This window comes from Mytilus trossulus, chromosome 1, assembly GCF_036588685.1.
Source record: "Mytilus trossulus isolate FHL-02 chromosome 1, PNRI_Mtr1.1.1.hap1, whole genome shotgun sequence".
NCBI lineage: Eukaryota > Metazoa > Mollusca > Bivalvia > Mytilida > Mytilidae > Mytilus > Mytilus trossulus.
In genome coordinates, this window is record NC_086373.1 from 78,812,292 (window position 1) to 78,832,620 (window position 20,329).

At 30.7% G+C, this 20,329-nt stretch overlaps 1 protein-coding gene across 4 annotated transcripts; it reads left to right on the top strand.

Moving 5' to 3' along the window:
• The first annotated feature begins 417 nt into the window (after nucleotides 1-417).
• Nucleotides 418-17,083, top strand: LOC134686289 (src kinase-associated phosphoprotein 2-like). 4 transcript variants are annotated; one of them, XM_063545967.1, is made up of 8 exons: nucleotides 418-689; nucleotides 1,516-1,674; nucleotides 6,234-6,290; nucleotides 10,493-10,570; nucleotides 12,245-12,328; nucleotides 12,614-12,813; nucleotides 13,606-13,711; nucleotides 14,464-17,083. In XM_063545967.1, exons 1-8 carry the CDS (start codon nucleotides 650-652, stop codon nucleotides 15,042-15,044), a joined length of 1,305 nt encoding a protein of 434 aa, XP_063402037.1. In that variant the 5' UTR covers nucleotides 418-649; the 3' UTR covers nucleotides 15,045-17,083. The 4 variants fall into 4 exon arrangements, with proteins under 4 accessions (XP_063402037.1, XP_063402030.1, XP_063402045.1 ...); XM_063545960.1 differs by having other exon boundaries at nucleotides 419-689; nucleotides 12,245-12,334; XM_063545975.1 differs by lacking the exon at nucleotides 6,234-6,290 and having other exon boundaries at nucleotides 539-689; nucleotides 12,245-12,334.
• The last annotated feature ends 3,246 nt before the right edge of the window (nucleotides 17,084-20,329 follow it).

Genomic DNA, 20,329 nt, shown 5'->3' on the forward strand with positions numbered 1-20,329 from the left:
ACATTAACAAAAATGTGATTCTTTTGAAGGCAGATTGTGAGCGTAAATGAATGGTGACCCCAATTTTTATTTCATTTTTATATTTGGTAAAATATAAAGTTCATTTATAGAAAAATAAAGCGAAATCTTATAATTAAATAAACAAATTGATTTGGACCAAACTACTATCACTTTTACATTGTGATGTCAGATTTTTTTCTATCGTGACCCTGAGACTACTATAACACACATGTGTTTAATAGTAGTCTCAGTGTGACCTTGAAAGATTCGGGAACCGTTGCGATGCCTAGCAAATTGGCGGGAAAATAGCGATAAGTACTACATAACACTTAATTATCGGTCCTCCCCTCTCCCATTTACGTCTCTGATAAAATGTCTGATTATGATTGCACCTGTCTTCTTCAGAAATCCAACTGACTAGTGGTTGCATTTAATCTTGTACATGTACTTTTTGCTTTTCAGTCACACAACTTCACAAGGGCCGATGAGCGATGGATAGTTTTGTCGAAGGGGAAGTGAACTACTTTTAGGAAACTCTCTCTCGTATTTTCATCAGTCTCGGATCTTTTCATGTGATATGGACTAAAAAAAAACCAGGAAGAAGGAAGATAAACATCATCAGTAAATTATAAGAGAAAGAACCAACATTATGTCAGGGTTTCACGAATCTATAAAGTCTTTATTATCAGGTAAAATGCACAACCGCCACCTTCTTTTATAATAAATATGAATACTAGAAAAACCTTTTAAAAACAGACTCGATACTCGGATAGTGATGTTTTTTAGGGCGGACCATTTTGTTCTAGTTTGTGGGAATTCGGGATTTACACTTAATGGGATCCTCCAAAAGCATTGATTAGTTTTTTTTGGGGAAACAAGATAGAAAGCTTAATTTTTTCTGGAATTCAGGATTTAGTATTCACCCCTCTGAATTCCTCCAACCACTTTTGTTTGTATGTCAACCTTCCATTAGCATGCATAAAATGTTTAACATTATTTACTTCATGTACTTCAAATATCAAATTGATTATATAAAAAATTATGGTATCTTCAATCAACTTCTTATTAACTTTTATACACTTCTTATTTTTTAAAGTTATTAAAATATAAATGTAAAGAAATGAAAGTCAGAAAATACTGGTTCAACAAAATATGTTTTAATCTTAAATAAAAGTTTAACATAAACTATACTTTTATTACATGGCTGAAGTTGACATGTGACTAAAACGATCGATGTCGAACTGGCAATATGGCAGAAATTTCTTTTTTCCACACAACATCCTGTCCAAACCTTCTCTTCGCATCAGAATGACCAAGAGAAATTCAACCTATGGGACCACTCCAAAAATGACCACTTTTCAAAGCTGAACAGGACTGAATTACAATTTAAAACTACCAATATGGCATATTTTGATGACTCCCTTTATTTTATTTGTATCATAAAAAATTAAAAGTTCACAGCAATAACTTGTACATTTTATTTCATGATGATAAAAATTAATTTGTATATTTCAGATATTGAAAAGTTTCTAATAGAGACATTGAAGAATGAGAAATTGGGAAAATCTGCAAAAAACTATAAACAAGAAATAATAGACAAAATATGCAAACTTAAGGAGGAATGGCCACAATTAGGAAGTGTGCACACAGCAGAACAAGTTAAACCAGCTAAAGGTAGAAATAATATTGATTAGTAGGTCCGAGAACACAATTAATTCGTAGTGCATTTCTTTTAGAACATAAATGAAAATTAAAAAAATCCCACCTGCGCTTTCTCAATGAAATTTTTACAGTGTGTTGTACTACTTTTGGGACAAATTATATAAAAAATATAGAAAACTTCATCGCCTCTAACTCAAAATATGGACAATTTTGTGTTTAGGGTGTCTTGAAATCTTTTGACAGCTTCCGAAGTGCTAATTTTTAACCTTTTTCAGCTGGACCAAATCACTACTTTCCTGTAAAATTCTGGACCCAAATTTTTTTACAGTGTAGTTTCACCCCCATACTTACAATTTGAGGCATTAAACATGGAGAAATAAATTTGGAAGGGGTATAAAAATTATTGGCAAGTAACCCACTGTTAACACTAGGGACTATATTCGTGAACAACGAAAATAAAGGGACGACAATTGTGGTCTCGGACCTAATAGGATAGAAAGAGTTGACAAATCTTAAAAAAACTTGGTATGACCAAAGCTTAATAAATTATAACACTGCTTGCAAAGTTTCATAACAATAGGATATATAGTATAGACAATATGTTAAATTCTATACTCATCTTTGCGTGTTAAATTTTGACGTTTAAATTGAATAATTTCAACTATCAACATTTTGGGCTTTGAAAAGTAAAATATTGCAAAAAAATACTTTTTAAATGCCCTAATATATCATTTATTATGTACTTAAAGCAATAGAGTACTCATTTGATTTATCAGACTTAGCATAATTATTCAAATGTCAAATTTATATCAGCCTGGGCCAAAAAAATGAGGTTTTTCAATGAAAGGGGGCCTTACATGAAGATGTAATATTTTCCAGCAATTTTAAATTTGTGAAGCTTTTTGGTTATAAATAATCCTTACATATGTATTGAAAGTACTTTAAATGGAAAGAAAAGTCACAAATAACATATCATACTAGTTTAAAAGGGTCTTAAGCCAAGTAAGACTGGAAAAAAATAAGGGTCAATTTAGGCCGTGCCACATATTTACATTAAAAAATGCATATTGAGGCTATAAAAAATAAAAAAATTGTGTCTTTTTTATCATTTCTATACTCATGTGACATGATACAACAAATCTGAGCACAAAAAGGCTCTTGCAATTAACTTTTCTCACAGACAGTATGGTCTGATACAAAGATTTTTGCCTTTTTAATGAAAAACTTGAATGTAATTTTAATCTCAACAGGCTTATATTTAAACCACTTGCTATCCTACAGAAGAAAAGAAAGATATTATGTGAGATGGAGCAGGTACAATAGACATTGTAAAGTGCTTTTGCTACAAATTTAGTGAGGTATTTCTTGTGGACTTCAAATTTTATGTACCAAGAACCCCACTTTTGACTTCATCCAAACAGGGCGTTAGACAAGGGTCATTTATACAACACATTTTGTACATATTGTCTGAGATAATCTTCTTTTCTGTAGATTCTGAGTTCATAAACAAGTAAAAGAACTAAATAAAGGCATAGAAACACAAGTATTGACACATGAAAACCTGTCAGACAAAAAGTCAGGATGCCATGTATGCATCAATATTGAAAAAGCATTAAAATGCCTATTTTGACCATAAAATGCCAAAATTGGTCATTTTTGCAGAAATTCTATAAAATAAAAGTTTAAATCCTTTAGTTTCATGCTATTTGACAAATTGAAACCACCAAATCAGTTAGGGAAGTTGCCAAAGTACAGATTCTATATTTACAGACTTCACCTCTTAGGTCCGAGAACACAATTAATTCGTAGTGCATTTCTTTTAGAACATAAATGAAAATTAAAAAAATCCCACCTGCGCTTTCTCAATGAAATTTTTACAGTGTGTTGTACTACTTTTGGGACAAATTATATAAAAAATATAGAAAACTTCATCGCCTCTAACTCAAAATATGGACAATTTTGTGTTTAGGGTGTCTTGAAATCTTTTGACAGCTTCCGAAGTGCTAATTTTTAACCTTTTTCAGCTGGACCAAATCACTACTTTCCTGTAAAATTCTGGACCCAAATTTTTTTACAGTGTAGTTTCACCCCCATACTTACAATTTGAGGCATTAAACATGGAGAAATAAATTTGGAAGGGGTATAAAAATTATTGGCAAGTAACCCACTGTTAACACTAGGGACTATATTCGTGAACAACGAAAATAAAGGGACGACAATTGTGGTCTCGGACCAGTAGTGGATATCATTGTGCAAACTAAAGATCTTTAGTTGCAAAATGAAATTGTTTGTTCTTATATAATTATAACATGATTTTGAATATGACTTTAGGTGTCAGAGTCAGACCATCAATTCACCCAATCAAATTTAGAACATATTTAAAAGTAGCATTATCTGGGGGAAAAATTAGTGCTTTTGGTGTCATTATTTACTGAATATTATAAAATACTTAAATATTGTTGCAAATTGGCTAAAAAAAGGTGATACATGTACAATTCAGGATACATACGATGAGTTTAACTTTAATATGATAAAATATTTCTAAAGCTGTCAAAATTGAAAACAAATATGGTTGCATAGAATCCTGATTCTAAATTGTGGTCTATCACCTTTAAAATCAGTATTTGTTTAGGCTTGAAGTTTTTCTAATTTTTTTTATTGAGTGTAGGATATTGATTAAGTAAATCAGTTAAGATAAATAATAAAAAAAATTACATTAATTTGATATATAAACCTGTTTATTGCAACATGTAGAACATTGTAGCTGACGTTCATGTTAAATAATGTTATCATCGTAGATACTTTATATAGCCAGTAAACACTGCATGTTGCAGCATGTAACTCAAGCATATATATATTATATATTATATATTAAAATATTGTTGCATTTAACAAATAGGGAGAAGACAGCAAAGAAAAATAAAAAATGGTACAATGAATTCATCCTTTATTTCTTGGCTTGGTAGAGTACAATTTGATTCTAGCTATAATTCCATTGCACTATGCAGGCAGCTGATAAAAAACCTAGATTATAATAAGATACTGCTTTTCCCCACATCAGGCTTTTAAAGCTGTTTTTATACTGATGTCAGTTGAGATTTGTACAAAGATATAAATAATGTGTTAAACTTTTATTCTTAACTTAATTTGGGAAAAATTCATTGACCAATATGGATATAAGTAAAATCGATTTTGAATAAATTTTACCATCCATCCCCAACCCCAAACTATTTGATTTAGGTTTTTATGCTAAATCGATCTTTTGATGTCGTCCCTTACACATAATAATTTAGAAACAAGTTTTATATGAAGATATAGTAAACCAGAATATAATATCAGATTTGATTTAAAAATATTTAGGAAGAAGTTATATGAAATACATGTAGTACAAAATTTGTAGCAAGAGTATCCTATATTGATTAAAGAAAATTAGATGGAGATGTTGAATAGTCCATTAAGTGCCCTTAAATCTTACCCATGAATTTTCAGTAAAATTGTCAAGTACTCAATTTCCTTCCATCATCTAACATGTTATATACACCATCATTATATATTCTACCTGCTGGGAAAACAAAACTTTAAAGGTACAGAATTCGGAATGTTAGTTTTTCTTCTTCAAGGATGTTAGGTTCTATATAAAGGACATTTAAAATAAAAACAGTCTGTGTTCATTTGTCAATTTGTCTTTTTAATATACGTCTTTTTCTCTGAAATAATTAAGAGAAAGTAACAGAAATTTGCCTAGTAGCCTAATAATTTAATATCAAATTACTTAGTTCCCTCTATATAATACATTTGTTAGCAAATTATTGTTAGAACTTTTTCCTGTTAGTTTTTTATCATAATATCCATATTTATGATATTTAGGTTAAGTTATCATGCAGTAAACCCTAGGGACTGCACATATTTTAAAATGTAATTGTTGTTACCATTTTTACAGAATTGTTCGCTTAGTCAGTTTACATAAGAATAACATGTCACAAAGCTGTAAAACAGGTTTTTATGTAGATATAAATTTAAAGATGCTAAAAATAAGGTCTATCAGAAATGTGCAATACTGAATTCTTACAATTCTCTGAATTTACAGTTATGAAGCTGATCTGGAAAAAAGAACATTCTGTTCCTGATTTTTTTTTATAAGTGATTAGTTTTCTTTAAGAACATATTAAATGTTACTTTTCTTTTGCAACATTAACACAATGTTACTTTTCTTTTACATCAATTACAATGTAATCTTTCTTTTACAGCAATTACACAATGTTACTTTTCTTTAACAACAATTACAATGTAATTTTTCTTTTACAACAATTACACAATGTTACTTTTCTTTTACAACACTTACAATGTAATTTTTCTTTTACATGGAGTACACTGTTACTTTTCTTTTACACTATATACAATTATGACAATGTTATTGTTGAAGTAAGCATTTGAATATGTGATCAAGTACATTAGTCAGACCATTAATTACATTTGGATGAGGTTTTTTAAAAGGTATAATGTTATTTTGCTCTTTTTGGCATTATAACTTTTATATGTTTGTGTTAATTTGATTGCCTTATGTGCCGTAGACTGGTTTGGCACATTAACTCGATGGAGAAGGAACAGTCGTATTATTTCATGGATTGGTAAGATTTTGCATGTATCATGATTTATCTGGTTTCTCAATTTTACTTTGGTTCCAGGAAATTATTAATGATGTTTTGTAATAAATTTCCTTAATTTTTACTAATTTGAGCAAAGGTTAGTATTACGTTTTACATGGTGTATCATCATACAGTCTTATGTTGAAGTAAAATACAGCACAGGCAATACTTGGTAAATGACAGAACCCCTAAGGATATCTGTATTATAGGATGTCAGACTTTACAAAACTTTAGTCAACCATTTCTTCTGCAAGGTATTGTCCTTCACTGGTTCTGATATATGCTGCTGATTAATTCTTTTGTTTTCAGTAAATTATTAGTTGTAAGTGATTGAAATTTGTTTTAATATTGAGTACGGATCTTTTGTTGTCTCAAATCAATTGACGTTTATCTAAGGTCACCTTTGGTGATCAGCATGAAATTGAAATAAGATGGAAATGAGGGTTTAACAAGCATGATGAGGATTGGTTGTTTATCAATTTTGTTTTGAAGTGTCTTGCCATACATTTAACCGTTAACAGTGAAGAAAGATGTAGCAAATTGCATGCTGTAACAGCTAGATCTTAAATTTACAGGTGTGGAAATCAACATTTTGGTTTTTAGGGATGTCAATAAAAATGTTCTGACAATGTGAGAATACAAAAAAGGTGTTAAGATTCTCTAAATCAATAATGTATATAACTTTTAAAGGAGTATATTAAAATGTTTGTCTCCTCAAAAGTTGAAAACATATGTAATGTTTCAAAACAGATTTTATTTTTTACATTTTGATATTTCTTGTATGAAAAGAGTAAAAACCGGCATTTTGATTCATGGTGGATCTGGCAAAATATTTAAGAAAATTAAAAAGGGTTTGAGAATTGTATAATTAAGGAGTAATAAATATCATACAATAGGTACAAAATTAGGAGAATGAATCTGGACTGTTTAAAAGCAGAATCTGTATTGATTTAATGAAAAATATAACAATAATTCTGGTTACCATTGCTTCAAACTTTCGTAATATTGTAATTCATAGTTATTTTCAGTTCTAAAAAATGCAACTTTCTTCAGTATTGTAGATTCACTATTTTAAATTTATGGATATAAATTGGTATATTAAGGGGGGATGTTAGGGTCATCTTTTTTACCTGAGGGTGTTAAAGACCATATAGTGATACATGTAGATAGAAGTCTATTTTGATTTACTTATATTTTTGGACTTTATTACATTTTATGTTTCCAAAATTGTTTCTGAAACTATACCTTTTATGAAATTAAAAGAAATGAATCTACAAAATTTCAGATATTAGTGTTAGTGTAAGTAATCAGAGGATTTCACTTTTTAGGCTACCATGGGGAGAAAATTGCATCTGATAATTTATTTTTTCTTTAATAATATATTTTTATCGGTTATATTTTTATAATGCATGTGATGAATGATGCTAAATGTGAAACATTTGTATGTAATCTTATTTTTTTTCTCAGAGTTTTTTTTAAAGGATTCTTTGATAAAGCTTTCAAATAAGTTTAAAAGAAGTGGATGTAAATAAGTATAGGCAAGTGTACAGCCTTCAACAACGAGAAAACATATAGTTGGCTTTAAAAGGCCCTGACATGATAAATGTGAAACAATTCAAATGAAAAAACAAACTACCTGTTATATGAACTAACAAATTATGAAAAATAAATTGCATGCCAAAGGCAACCGCTGAATATCAGGCTACCTGTACTTATAAGTACACAGTACACAAAATGCTGTCTCTTTATACACTGGCATGCTCATTAGAAGCAATTTCTAATATTATACCCCAATTTTTAATCAACAAGATTTCTGTTAGACTACTTTTATGGACAAATGGGAGATAACTCAATTTAAAATTTTGCATAAATAAGTTACTTGCCAAAGACACATGATACAATGTTAGTGTAATTTTATAACGGAGGGACATATTAGCTTTTCTTTTTTTGATGGGATTAGCTTCATATCAATTCATAGTTAATTCCAAACATGACAATTAGTGAAGGATAAAAAGGTGCCATATGAGAAAAATTATTAGCAGAATTCTTATCTGACATTGATATGTCTATTCCTCCAGACTGCATTTAACTGTCAAATTAATAATTTTTTAGAATTATGTGAAAAGTGGATTGGGAAGAGTATTCAATATTTTGTTAGCTCACCTGGCCCAAAGGGCCAAGTGAGCTTTTCTCATCACTTTGCGTCCGGCGTCTGTCGTCCTGCGTCCGTCGTTAACTTTTACAAAAATCTTCTCCTCTGAAACTACTAGGCCAAATTAAACCAAACTTGGCCACAATCATCATTGGGGTATCTAGTTTAAAAATTGTGTCCGGTGACCCGGTCAACCAACCAAGATGGCCGCCATGGCTAAAAATAGAACATAGGGGTAAAATGCAGTTTTTGGCTTATAACTCAAAAACCAAAGCATTTAGAGCAATTCTGACATGGGGTAAAATTGTTTATCTGGTCAAGATCTGTCTGCCCTGAAAATTTCAGATGAATCGAACAACCTGTTGTTGGGTTGCTACCCCTAAATTGGTAATTTTAAGGAAATTTTGCTGTTTTTGGTTATTATCTTGAAAAATATTATAGATAGAGATAAACTGTAAACAGCAATAATGTTCAGCAAAATAAGATTTACAAATAAGTCAACATTACCGAAATGGTCAAATGACCCCTTTAGGAGTTATTGCCCTTTATAGTCAATTTTTAACCATTTTTCGTAAATCTTAGTTATCTTTTACAAAAATCTTCTCCTCTGAAACTACTGCGCCATATTAAACCAAACTTGGCCACAATCATCATTGTGGTATCTAGTTTGAAAATTGTGTCCGGTGACCTGGTCAACCTACCAAGATGGCCGCCATGGCTAAAAATAGAACATAGGGGTAAAATGCAGTTTTTGGCTTATAACTCAAAAACCAAAGCATTTAGAGCAATTCTGACATGGGGTAAAATTGTTTATCAGGTCAAGATCTATCTGCCCTGAAAATTTCAGATGAATCGAACAACCTGTTGTTGGGTTGCTACCCCTAAATTGGTAATTTTAAGGAAATTTTGCTGTTTTTGGTTATTATCTTGAAAAATATTATAGATAGAGATAAACTGTAAACAGCAATAATGTTCAGCAAAATAAGATTTACAAATAAGTCAACATTACCGAAATGGTCAAATGACCCCTTTAGGAGTTATTGCCCTTTATAGTCAATTTTTAACCATTTTTCGTAAATCTTAGTTATCTTTTACAAAAATCTTCTCCTCTGAAACTACTGCGCCATATTAAACCAAACTTGGCCACAATCATCATTGGGGTATCTAGTTTAAAAATTGTGTCAGTTGACCTGGTCAACCTACCAAGATGGCTGCCATGGCTAAAAATAGAACATGGGATAAAATGCAGTTTTTGGCTTATAACTCAAAAACAAAAGCATTAAGAGCAAAACTGGCATGGGTTAAATTGTTTATCAGGTCAAGATCTATCTGCCCTGAAAATTTCAGACGAATCGATAGTCAATTTTTAACAATTTTCATAAAATTTGTAAATTTTTACTAACACTTTTAACTGAAACTACTGGGCCAATCATTATAGATGGGGATATATGTACGCAGCAAGAATGTTCAGTAAAGTTAGATCTACAAACATATCACCATCACCAAAACACAATTTTGTCACGAATCCATCTGTGTCCTTTGTTGAATATTCACATATACAAATGTACCAAGGTGAGCGACACAGGCTCTTTAGAGCCTCTAGTTATACTTGTACATGTAATCTTATCAGACTTGCATCATAGAGACAGAGTTTTAGAAGCATACAACCTGAGGAACATTTAAAATGTTAATGTTGTTTTAAAAATAAAATACAGATTTTGACCCCTGCTGAAATCCATATCACTCATATATTGCTTTTACCCATAATAATGGATCCCTGCATGTATATGGCTTCATTTGCATATGCCAGTGTGTTATATTTCATTATTGTAAGTATATTATACATATGCAGCTGTTTTCATTTTCATACATGTATGTATATATATCATTTATTGATAACCTAGCATTGGTCATAAAGAAGATATCACCACTATCAAATTATTTTTGATTTTCTTTTGTTAGGATAATCAAATCTTGGGTTTCAATACTTATATATTCCAACTGTTTTGTAATTTATGAATTTGTATTACAGATGTACCAAAAGATGATGAATCAACAAGAACTGGTGGTAGTTCTAACACTGATGAAACAGAAGACCCCTATGCTGATAGTGAGTATATTGAATAAATACAAGTTTAAGTGACATTGCTCTATAATTGTTAATTTCAAACTTATTTGCAAACTATGTTATCTATAAAATGTATTTTAAGTTGAATTTTTCTGAAATGACCTAAATTTCAAACAATTCAAAAGTGAATGTACAATCATGTATCAGATTTATTTGAATGTCATGTCAGGAATTACTTGGACATTGTACAGGCTCAAAACTAGGAATTGCTGGTGGCAAAAAAGGGGGGGGGGGGTTGATACAATCATACCCAACTTAAACAGTTACAAAATTAAAACAGAACTTGGACTTCTACAGTGCTTATTTAGGGAGGAGGATGTTGGTATGAGCCCCTCGAACTCCCTGTGGCTTTGGGTGTGATTGTACATGTGTATATGGAACATTTCTGCATACTATTTCAAACCAATAGTCATTAGAGTAGATATTGGTGAATTTGAAAATATGTGTTCATCATAACAATAAGTGTGTAAGAATTTGTTTCTTCAGAATAACTGGTGTGTAAGGTGGACTGAATGAACTTTAAACTGTCAGTATTAAAAATCTGATGTGGAATAACTAAATTACATTTATAAATTTAAGAAAAGAGAGATAAAAGTTGAATTTTATAAATAATCATAGATATCCTAAAGACTGATTTCTGAAAAATAAACTTACATTACCAGTTCTGTTTGATGCAAATGTCTGGCACCTCCAATACTCCAATGACTCAAAAATAATGTAAGACCTTGAATTCATAATTATTCCTTGGAAGTATTTTTTTTGTGGATTTGGTGAGTAAGGGTGAACCACAAATTTTAATGTCCAAAGAGGTATACATTTCTTAATGCTTGTATGCAGACTTATGTAAAACCACAAAATCAAATATTCACAAGATTGATATCTACAAAAATATGTGAATCCACAGTAAAGAATGATATAATTTAACCATGAATGTATATTTTCCTGGTGAGGAAGCAACTCAGGTCCACATATGTTTTATCCTTTAAACTTACATCTTTTGATCAGTAATTATCTAGGTAAATCCTGGTATGTATAACATTAATACTGGTATGTATAAACATGAAAACTATGACATCCTGGTCAAGCATACTGCTTTATATTTATATAGTGATTTAATACATTGTGGTAGTTTCAATGAAGTTTCCTTCATAACATGGAGTTTTTATATAGAATAAGTATAACGAATAAAGGCAAAGGTAAATCATTAATTGGCATTGTTTTTTTTTATTTAAATACTTTCTAAAGAAAACTACCTCTGCACCAAAAAGGTAACTGGCTCTGAAAAAAAGATAATTTTTAAACATTTGTAACGTAATTGAGTATGATACTCATGAAAAAGTTGTTAGTTTAATGTATTGTGGATTCATTTATTTTCTGGGTACAAATTTTCGGGGAAGGTTTTGAATTCAAGGTTTTTTCAAGCCGTCATTTGAGCATTTAGCAAATTTGTACAAAGTTGAGCATTTAAGTTCATGGTCCACTTTAACCTACTTAAGCCACATAAATTAATTATTCAGGTTTAATAATTTAATCCAGGAGGGTATCTATAATGCGGAATACTTTCTGACTTGTCTCATCAGTATGTTATAGTCATGATAGTTGAAAAATAAAAAATCAATAATGTTAATGAATGATACAATTAAATGTTTGTTATAGGTAGTGCAGACATACCAAATGTGCCGGCCATGGACCTTACTAATTTCACAAAGGCTGGATTTTTGGAAAAGAAAAGACCTACAGGTATTAGTATGTAGCTTGCATTCTAAGCATGCTTATTTTTATAAAAGGTTTGCGAAAGTTTAAAGGGTTGGAAATAAAATGTTTGATCACTCACCTTGGATGGGCAGTTTTCTTTTCGTATTTAAGCATGACAGTCAAAGCCTTTATCTTAAAGTAGTAAGTCACCATTGAGATAAGTTTATTATTACGCAATATGTTTGAATCTTCCTTAAAAGATCACCAACGACTTACAACTTTAAAGTATAGACTTTGACTAGCTGTCATAATTTTTATACATTTTTACAGGTCTGAAGACAATGCAAAAGAGATGGTGTGTGATTAAAGGCAATATATTTTTCTACTTCGACGGTAAAACATCAAAGAAAATGAGTGGGGCTTTCAGATTATCAGATTATAGTTTTGAAGAAGCACCAGAGATGGTGAAGGAAGAAAAGAAGAAGGAGCTATGTTTTAAACTTGTTAGACCTGCCAACAGAACCTATGAAGTAAGTATATCTCAACATAAGTAGTAATATGTATGCATTTGGATATGGTTAAGCTACCTATAATCATTAAAAGAAATGATACATGTTGCATTCACACTTTTAGAGAAACAACAAAATGAAAAGTGTGAAATAGATCATCATCATTTGGTCTCTGGTGGAGAGTTGTCTCTTGGCAGTTCTACCACTTCTTTTTATTTTTATGCCCCACCTACGATAATAGAGGGGCATTATGTTTTCTGGTCTGTGCCTCCGTTTGTCCGTTCGTCCGTCCGTCCGTCTGTCTGTCCTGCTACAGGTTAAAGTTTTTGGTCAAGATAGTTTTTGATGAAGTTGAAGTCCAATTGACTTCAAACTTAGTACACATGTTCCCTATGCTATGATCTTTCTAATTTTAATGCCAAATTAGAAATTTTACTCCAATTTCACGGTCCAATGAACATAGAAAATGATAGTGCGAGTGGGGCATTCGTGTACTGAGGACACATTCTTGTTATACTTATATTTTACAGAAAGGGTTGGCAAATATTATTTCCTTGAAAATTGATTTCTTATTTTGAGAATCTGTTCACAGAATTTTATTTCTAAAATGATGTAGTTTTGCCGATAACATTTCTTTTAATCTTCAAAGTCATTTTTTGTTATTATTTTTTTGTCAAATCAAACTATATATGCCATGGTGATTATACCATATTTGTTTGTTGTTTAAATACTTTTCAATGAGAAAAAAATATGGGGATGTGGAAATTTTGATACTTTTCTTGTTTGAAATATTTAATCATTTGCTTTTTCCAGTTTATGGCTACAAGTAAAAGTGAAGTTGAAGAATGGAAAACTGCAGTCAAACAAGCCAGTGTTGTTGTTCCTACTAAAATCACAGATGTTGATAATGAAGATGATGGTAAGACATTCTGTAACTGAACTGCATTTTTTTGGCAATTTTGTTTTTTAATTTTATGTTTTATAACTTTATTCAGGTTTTCACTGAATATAATTTGTCAAATATTTAAGAATGAAATGAAAATTGTGCATTTGAAATAGTTCTTGCATTTTCAACTGTCCGTTGAGTGTACTATTTACAATTTTGATTTTGATGATGCAGTACTAAAAGATAAATTTCCTTACTTTATTACTTTGATGATAGGTTTCTTAACCAGACACTAAGAATTTAAAAAAAAAAATCTTTTTGTATTATTAATTATCATATGCAAGTAATCAATTTTCTGTTTCTGAAGCCCTTATCTTGATAGTGTTTATGACATTATTTCAAAAGTAGTTAAATGTATAATTAAAATAATCTTACAAATGGATTACCCTAAAAAAATTGCATCCCAACAGACATTATGTTCAAGAATAAAGAATATAAAAAGGTTAATTTCTAGCAGTAACTATTACTCAACCAGTATTTGATATGAGGTTTTGGAATGTGTAAATGGTAAGTGTTACTGCCAGATGGTAATCTGTTCTCTTCATCATCATATGTACAGTTGGAAATCTTGTGCAAAAAAATAATCTCCTCTGCAAACACTCTTTCCTTAATATCAATGATTGTCCTATTTTAGCGAGGAAATCAATAATAATTTCACAAGAACATTTTCTTATGAAGTATTTCACATTCCATTAGTTAACCCTTTATAATTATAAAATTTTTAGGTGATATATATGAGCCTGTTGGAGAGGAAGCACAGGAAACACAAGAATTGTATGATGATGGAACAGATGGAGATATTTATGAAGCAGAACCAGAGTCTTATCCACCAGAACCAATACAAGACGATATTTATGATGAGGGAGCATCTGTACCCATACAAGAGGAGACGTATGAAGATGCCTCAACTCCTTCTTTGCCATCTGTACCTCCACCACGACAGGCACGTCCTCCACCGCCCCCAGTTCCTGATGATGATCCATACCAAAGCAGACCACTTCCACCAATTAGGGAGCCACCTAAAAAGACAGAAGACCTCCCCCCACTTCCACCACCAAACAAAGTTGTGGAGGAGGAACCAGAATCTTACAGAAATGAGGATGACTTTGAAAATATGTTTATGGGAAAATGGGATTGTACTGGGGACAATGAAAAAGAGTTGTCTTTTAAAAAGGGTGATATTATTTACATTATAAATAGAGATTTTGATGACCGCTCATGGTGGGTTGGTGAACTGAATGGGAAATTTGGATTAGTTCCCAAAAATTATCTTACAGAGGCATATACAGAGACACTAACATTCTGATCTTGAAAATATTTAGTGCACTTTTGATTTGGACCTACCAATAAAAGATATGGTAAGGAGATATTGTTCTTAACTCTTTTTGACAAGGTTGATTGGTAGCAGGAGTCGGTTTCACAAAAAAACTGAAAGACTAGGATTGGTCTTAACTTAAGTATACTGAATTGTTCATGACTTACAATCAATCTTAGTCATAATTGTTTTTTTTGTAAAACCGTACCCTGAAATTTAACTTATTTACTATTAAAATATCTATAAAATCTTTGTTCTTTCTGATTAAAAAAAAAAAGAAGAGTTTGATGTAAATTGCAATTTATATAATTGACCATTTTTCTTTAGTTCTATTGTTATCTTGACAGGATTCTATCATTGGAAAAAATATTTAGACAATAATTTTTTAGGTATTTGTGTTTAACAGTGAGAGCAAGGACAATCAGGGTATCCAATCAATACTGTGTGTATTGTTTATATACTGAGTGTTAAAGAGTTTAGAATGAAGAACTATTTTGTTTTGTGTAGATCTGAATTAGAATGAAGTTTTTCATTTTGCATTATTATTAAGGTGCTTATTTTATTTAGTATATATTAATATATATTTTGTACATGTATATGTAATGTTATGCTCTGAATTTGCAACTGAAAATTATTATCAGTTTTTAGATGGACTTCGATAAAGAGGTTATGTTTGCTGATTTTTTAAATGTGTTAGTATAGCATGAAGTACAGAATCTTAGCTGATATTTAATTAAGTTAATCATTTCTGTTTTAATCTCACTTATATCTTCAAGAATATTTTTTTTCAAAATCCTTTCAATTGTGCTTTCTTGGTGCTAGCAACGTGTTAACCTTGTATGTTTAAAATTTATCTGTATTTTATTTTATTTCATTAAATGAAACAATGTTTTAACAAATATGATTTTCATTCAAAAATCTTATAAATTTTTAATTTTGTTAATGATATTTTACACCATAGTTAAACCATATATAAAATGAAATGTCAGGTGTTATGGTTGAATAGAGTGAATCCTCACAATATAAGCTAATTAAGTTTGTCATTGATAGTTATTATTTTTTGGCAGTAAAGTTCACAGATTTTTACTAATCATATTTGCATATGCTGAACTCTTGCCAAAACAAACAACCCTAGTCCCTTGTCTCAGAAAAAAAGTAGATTTTTAGTCATTATTAATTCATGCAATTTTAAAATTCATGTATTTTTTAGGGGATAGTAAAAAGATACAAACTTATTCAGGTATAATTATGATATAACATTGAAAATTTTAGAGAGACCTCTGTCTGAACATTTGCAATACTTAATTTGACCAAAATTGCTGATTTAATTTTCTTTAATGATGAAATGAACTGTTGTCCTCTATTTACCCTTTTGCATTTTCAATCTTTTCTTCACCATACTTTTTGGAGATTTTTTTTATCCAAAACTTGTATTCTTTCTATTTTTGTTGAACTTCATGATGTTTTGATATTCATACCAACTGTATTTAGTCTGTTTTGTTCAGGTTGTCTGTTTTTGTAGCATTGTACATTTTTTATGCCCAATCATTCCAAATTAAGATAACTTTGTCAGGTATTTATTAATCTTTTTGTTTGTTTGTTTGCTGATGTTTTACACCAGTTTCAGACTCCTTGGCTATACATGTATCATGACAGGAGACACAAGTAACAGGAAAGAACACACCAACTACAAAGTTTTTGCAACCTAGAAAATTGAAACTGATCACAATTTTTATAAGTTTCATTAGGCGAGGTAGGTTCAAAAGTATTGATAAATTTTTTATTCGGCTGGTGCTACTGTTTTTTAACCACAAACCATGTTCCAAATTTCAATACTGAAATATATAAAGAGAATGGTTTCCATTATGAAGAAATCTCAATGCATTTCATCCTTTATTTTACATTTGTTTGTTGATTGTCATAGAAATTTGTTATTGATTAATAGTCTAAGTATAAGTATTGTTGTTAAAATGATTACATTTGATAATTTTGCTCTTAATTTGTGCAATAAATTTTTATTTTAAAATATAGACTGATTATATTTTAATGAACATTATTTTATGCAAATTGAAATAGAAAAAAACTGAAAAAAACTGAATCTTGCATGTAAGGGCAGTTGGTAGGTTTTGTCTCATCCTAACATTAAAGTTGTTGAGGGTATATATTTTATTATTTTTTGAGTGGGACATCATTATCTGTTAGTCTTTTGTTATCCTGTCATCATTTATTTTCCTTTATTAGCTCACCAGGGCCCAAAGGCCCTCATGTGAGCTTATGCAATCACTTGGCATCTGTCGTCGTCCGTCTTCTCTGAAACTACTGGGCCAAATACCTTCAAATTTTGAATTTTAACTAAATGTTCCTTAGGGCATATAGTTTATGAACTGTCTCTGAATTTTTATCCATCAACAAATATGGCTGCCATGGCCAAAAATGGAACATAGGGGTGAAATGCATTTGTGAAGTTATGTCTCAGAAGCTATAGCATTTAGAGAAAATCGGACATGGGATAAAAATGGTCAAATGTTCTATCAGCCCTGAAATTTTCAGACAAACAAAACAACCCATTGATGAGTTGCTGCCACTGAATTGGTTGTTTTCAGGAAATTTTGCAGGTTTTGGTTATTATCTTGAATTATTGAAGATAAAGATAAACTGAAAAAAGCAAAAATGTTGTTTTTCTTATGACCAAAATTGTCAATTGACACATTAAGGAGTTATTGCCCTTCAATGATAATTTTTGCTCAAGTTGTTTATGTCTTTAAAATCTTTTCAAATGAATCTTGTATAAATTTCGTATCTTTTTTCCTTTTACTCCAAGAAACATAGACACCATGGCTAAAATAGAACAGATGGGTAAAATGCATTTATTTGCCTTTGAAGAAAATGTGGCATTTAAGTGTCATTTTAAAGCCACTCATAAATATATATTATTGAAAGGCAAAAATAATCATTAAGGAAAGATTTAAACAAAACAATAGCAGGTGAGCGATTCAGACATGAGAGCCTCTTGTTATAGACAGGATACACACTCCTGTTGATGTTGTTTTCTATGATTGAAGGTTAACTCTATCAAAAAACTTAATTGTTGTTCCTGTTTCAGACGAAAAGATCAGGAAATATTTTTTTTGTGGAAAGTAGGCTTGTTAAATGCACTTGTCAATATACATATGCAAAAGCAAAGGAACAACACTTTACTAATTGTTCTTGAAAACTAAATTCCTAGGGTAATAGTCCAGTGAGCACAGTAAATGATTGGAAACAGCTTTATGGCAATTGGGGATATACATTTCTTGTTTTGGGTTATAATAATTCTTATTTTGTGAAGAACCACACGGATTCTATCAGAAAATATTGTAAAGATAATTTTATCAAAATGCTGGCCTTTTTAATCGACAATATATGTGTTGACTTTGGAGGATTGATATTTCAACAGATAATCGGTATTCCAATAGGTACTAATTGTGCAACCCTTTTGACCGACTTGTTGTACTCGTATGAGGCCAAATTCATTCAGAACCTTCCAAAATGATTGATTGGTAGTTGCTAAATGTCCAGTGGATACTTTTTCTATGATTTAATTTTTACTATCGGATATATTGATGATGTCCTATCACTGAATAACTCTTATTTCAGTCAGTCTCATATATCCCAGTGAATTTGAAATTAAGGATACTACTGATACAATGCTATATACCTTGATCTTTTCCTCAATATTGATACAGATGGACGACTTCACACTAAAATCTATGACAAACGGGATGATTTTCCAATTTCTCTGCAGTAACATACCTGTTCCGTCGTATGATGAATACATATCTCAATTGATACGTTATGCATTTTCACACTACTAACTTCATATATAGGAAAGTGTTCATTTCCCAATAAATTGATCCGACAAAGTTATGAGGAGGAAAGATAAAAAATGACACTACGTTAATTTTATGGACACCACCACTTGGTTGATCTATTATTAAGTGTCATAAGTCAAGGTAAACAAATTTAAGGCTGACTTGAATGCGTAGAATGCATTATTTACATTTACATTACGAGTTGGTTGACCCTTATGGAAAAACCGTTTCACAAATGATATCGGATATGTTCCTTGCGTCGTAACTACAATCCCCTTCCCTTTCATGTGACCTACCGAATTAGACTATTTACCGGATTTGTTATCACATAAGCAACACGACGGGTGAAACATGTGGAGCAGGATCTGCTTACCCTACCGGAGCACCTGAGATCAACCCTTGTTTTTGGTGGGGTTCGTGTTTATTCTATAGTTTTCTATGTTGTGTCATGCGTACTATTGTTTGTCTGTTTGTCTTTTTCATTTCTAGCCATGGCGTTGTCAGTTTGCTTTAGATTTATGAGTTTGACTGTCCCTTTGGTATCTTCGTCTCTCTTTTACATAAGTGAAAGAATCTTCTAGAGTGACCAACCAATAATATTATTTTCCATGTTTTCCTTTTGCCGAATTTCAAAAGTACTCCTAATGCGGATTGTTAATACAATTGAGAATATTCAGTAATAGAAAACAGAGTAGCAACTGATACTTTTGTGAGATATTATACAAATATCTTTTTTTTAAACGACATAATTACAGACACAAGAATACGCAGAGTTACTTAAAAAATTTAAATCACAAAAATACCAAACGCTGAGGAAATTTCAAAACGGAAATTAAGTCCCCCATCGACGCAAGTTCAAAATTATAAACAAATAAGTTTTCTTAGGGAAATGATTAAATAAAACTGTTTGGAAGGACTATATTTCATTATATAGAAAATGTTGAATTAAACCTCTCACTTGTATGGCAGTCAAATTAAATTCCACTGTATTCAGATGTCAATTATTGAAATCAAAGAAGAAAGCCCCAAGAAAGTATATCTAGTTTCTTATGAAATTAAAAGATGTCTCGATTGACCCGATTTTCCATTTTGCAAGACTTGACGGTTTTTTTGTAAATTTGTTTCCAGTCCTAAAATATGTTTTATATTAGAAATATCGTCAAACATAGTTTCGTTGTTACAGTCACAAGGTATTAGAATATTTAAATATGTAAGATGTGTTTTATGTTATTTTTTTTTCTATAAATCAATTATTCTAAGTTACTGGCAATTGTCTAAATTTGGATTTTTAAAAAAATGCTAAAACAAATTGTAACGGAAATTGTAAAAGTAGTCCTACAAAAACGCCTTACAAAAACTGAGCCACATGAAGAAAGTATTGAATAATATATAAGAATATTCTATGATTTGATTACATTGTGCGAA

Bases quoted from the DNA above. Each gene is read 5' to 3' on its own strand.
- LOC134686289 (XM_063545960.1), top strand. From the start codon at position 650: ATGTCAGGGTTTCACGAATCTATAAAGTCTTTATTATCAG. The intron at 690-1,515 runs GTAAAATGCACA...TGTATATTTCAG, and splicing joins TATAAAGTCTTTATTATCAG to ATATTGAAAAGTTTCTAATA. The intron at 12,814-13,605 runs GTAAGTATATCT...TGCTTTTTCCAG, and splicing joins CTGCCAACAGAACCTATGAA to TTTATGGCTACAAGTAAAAG.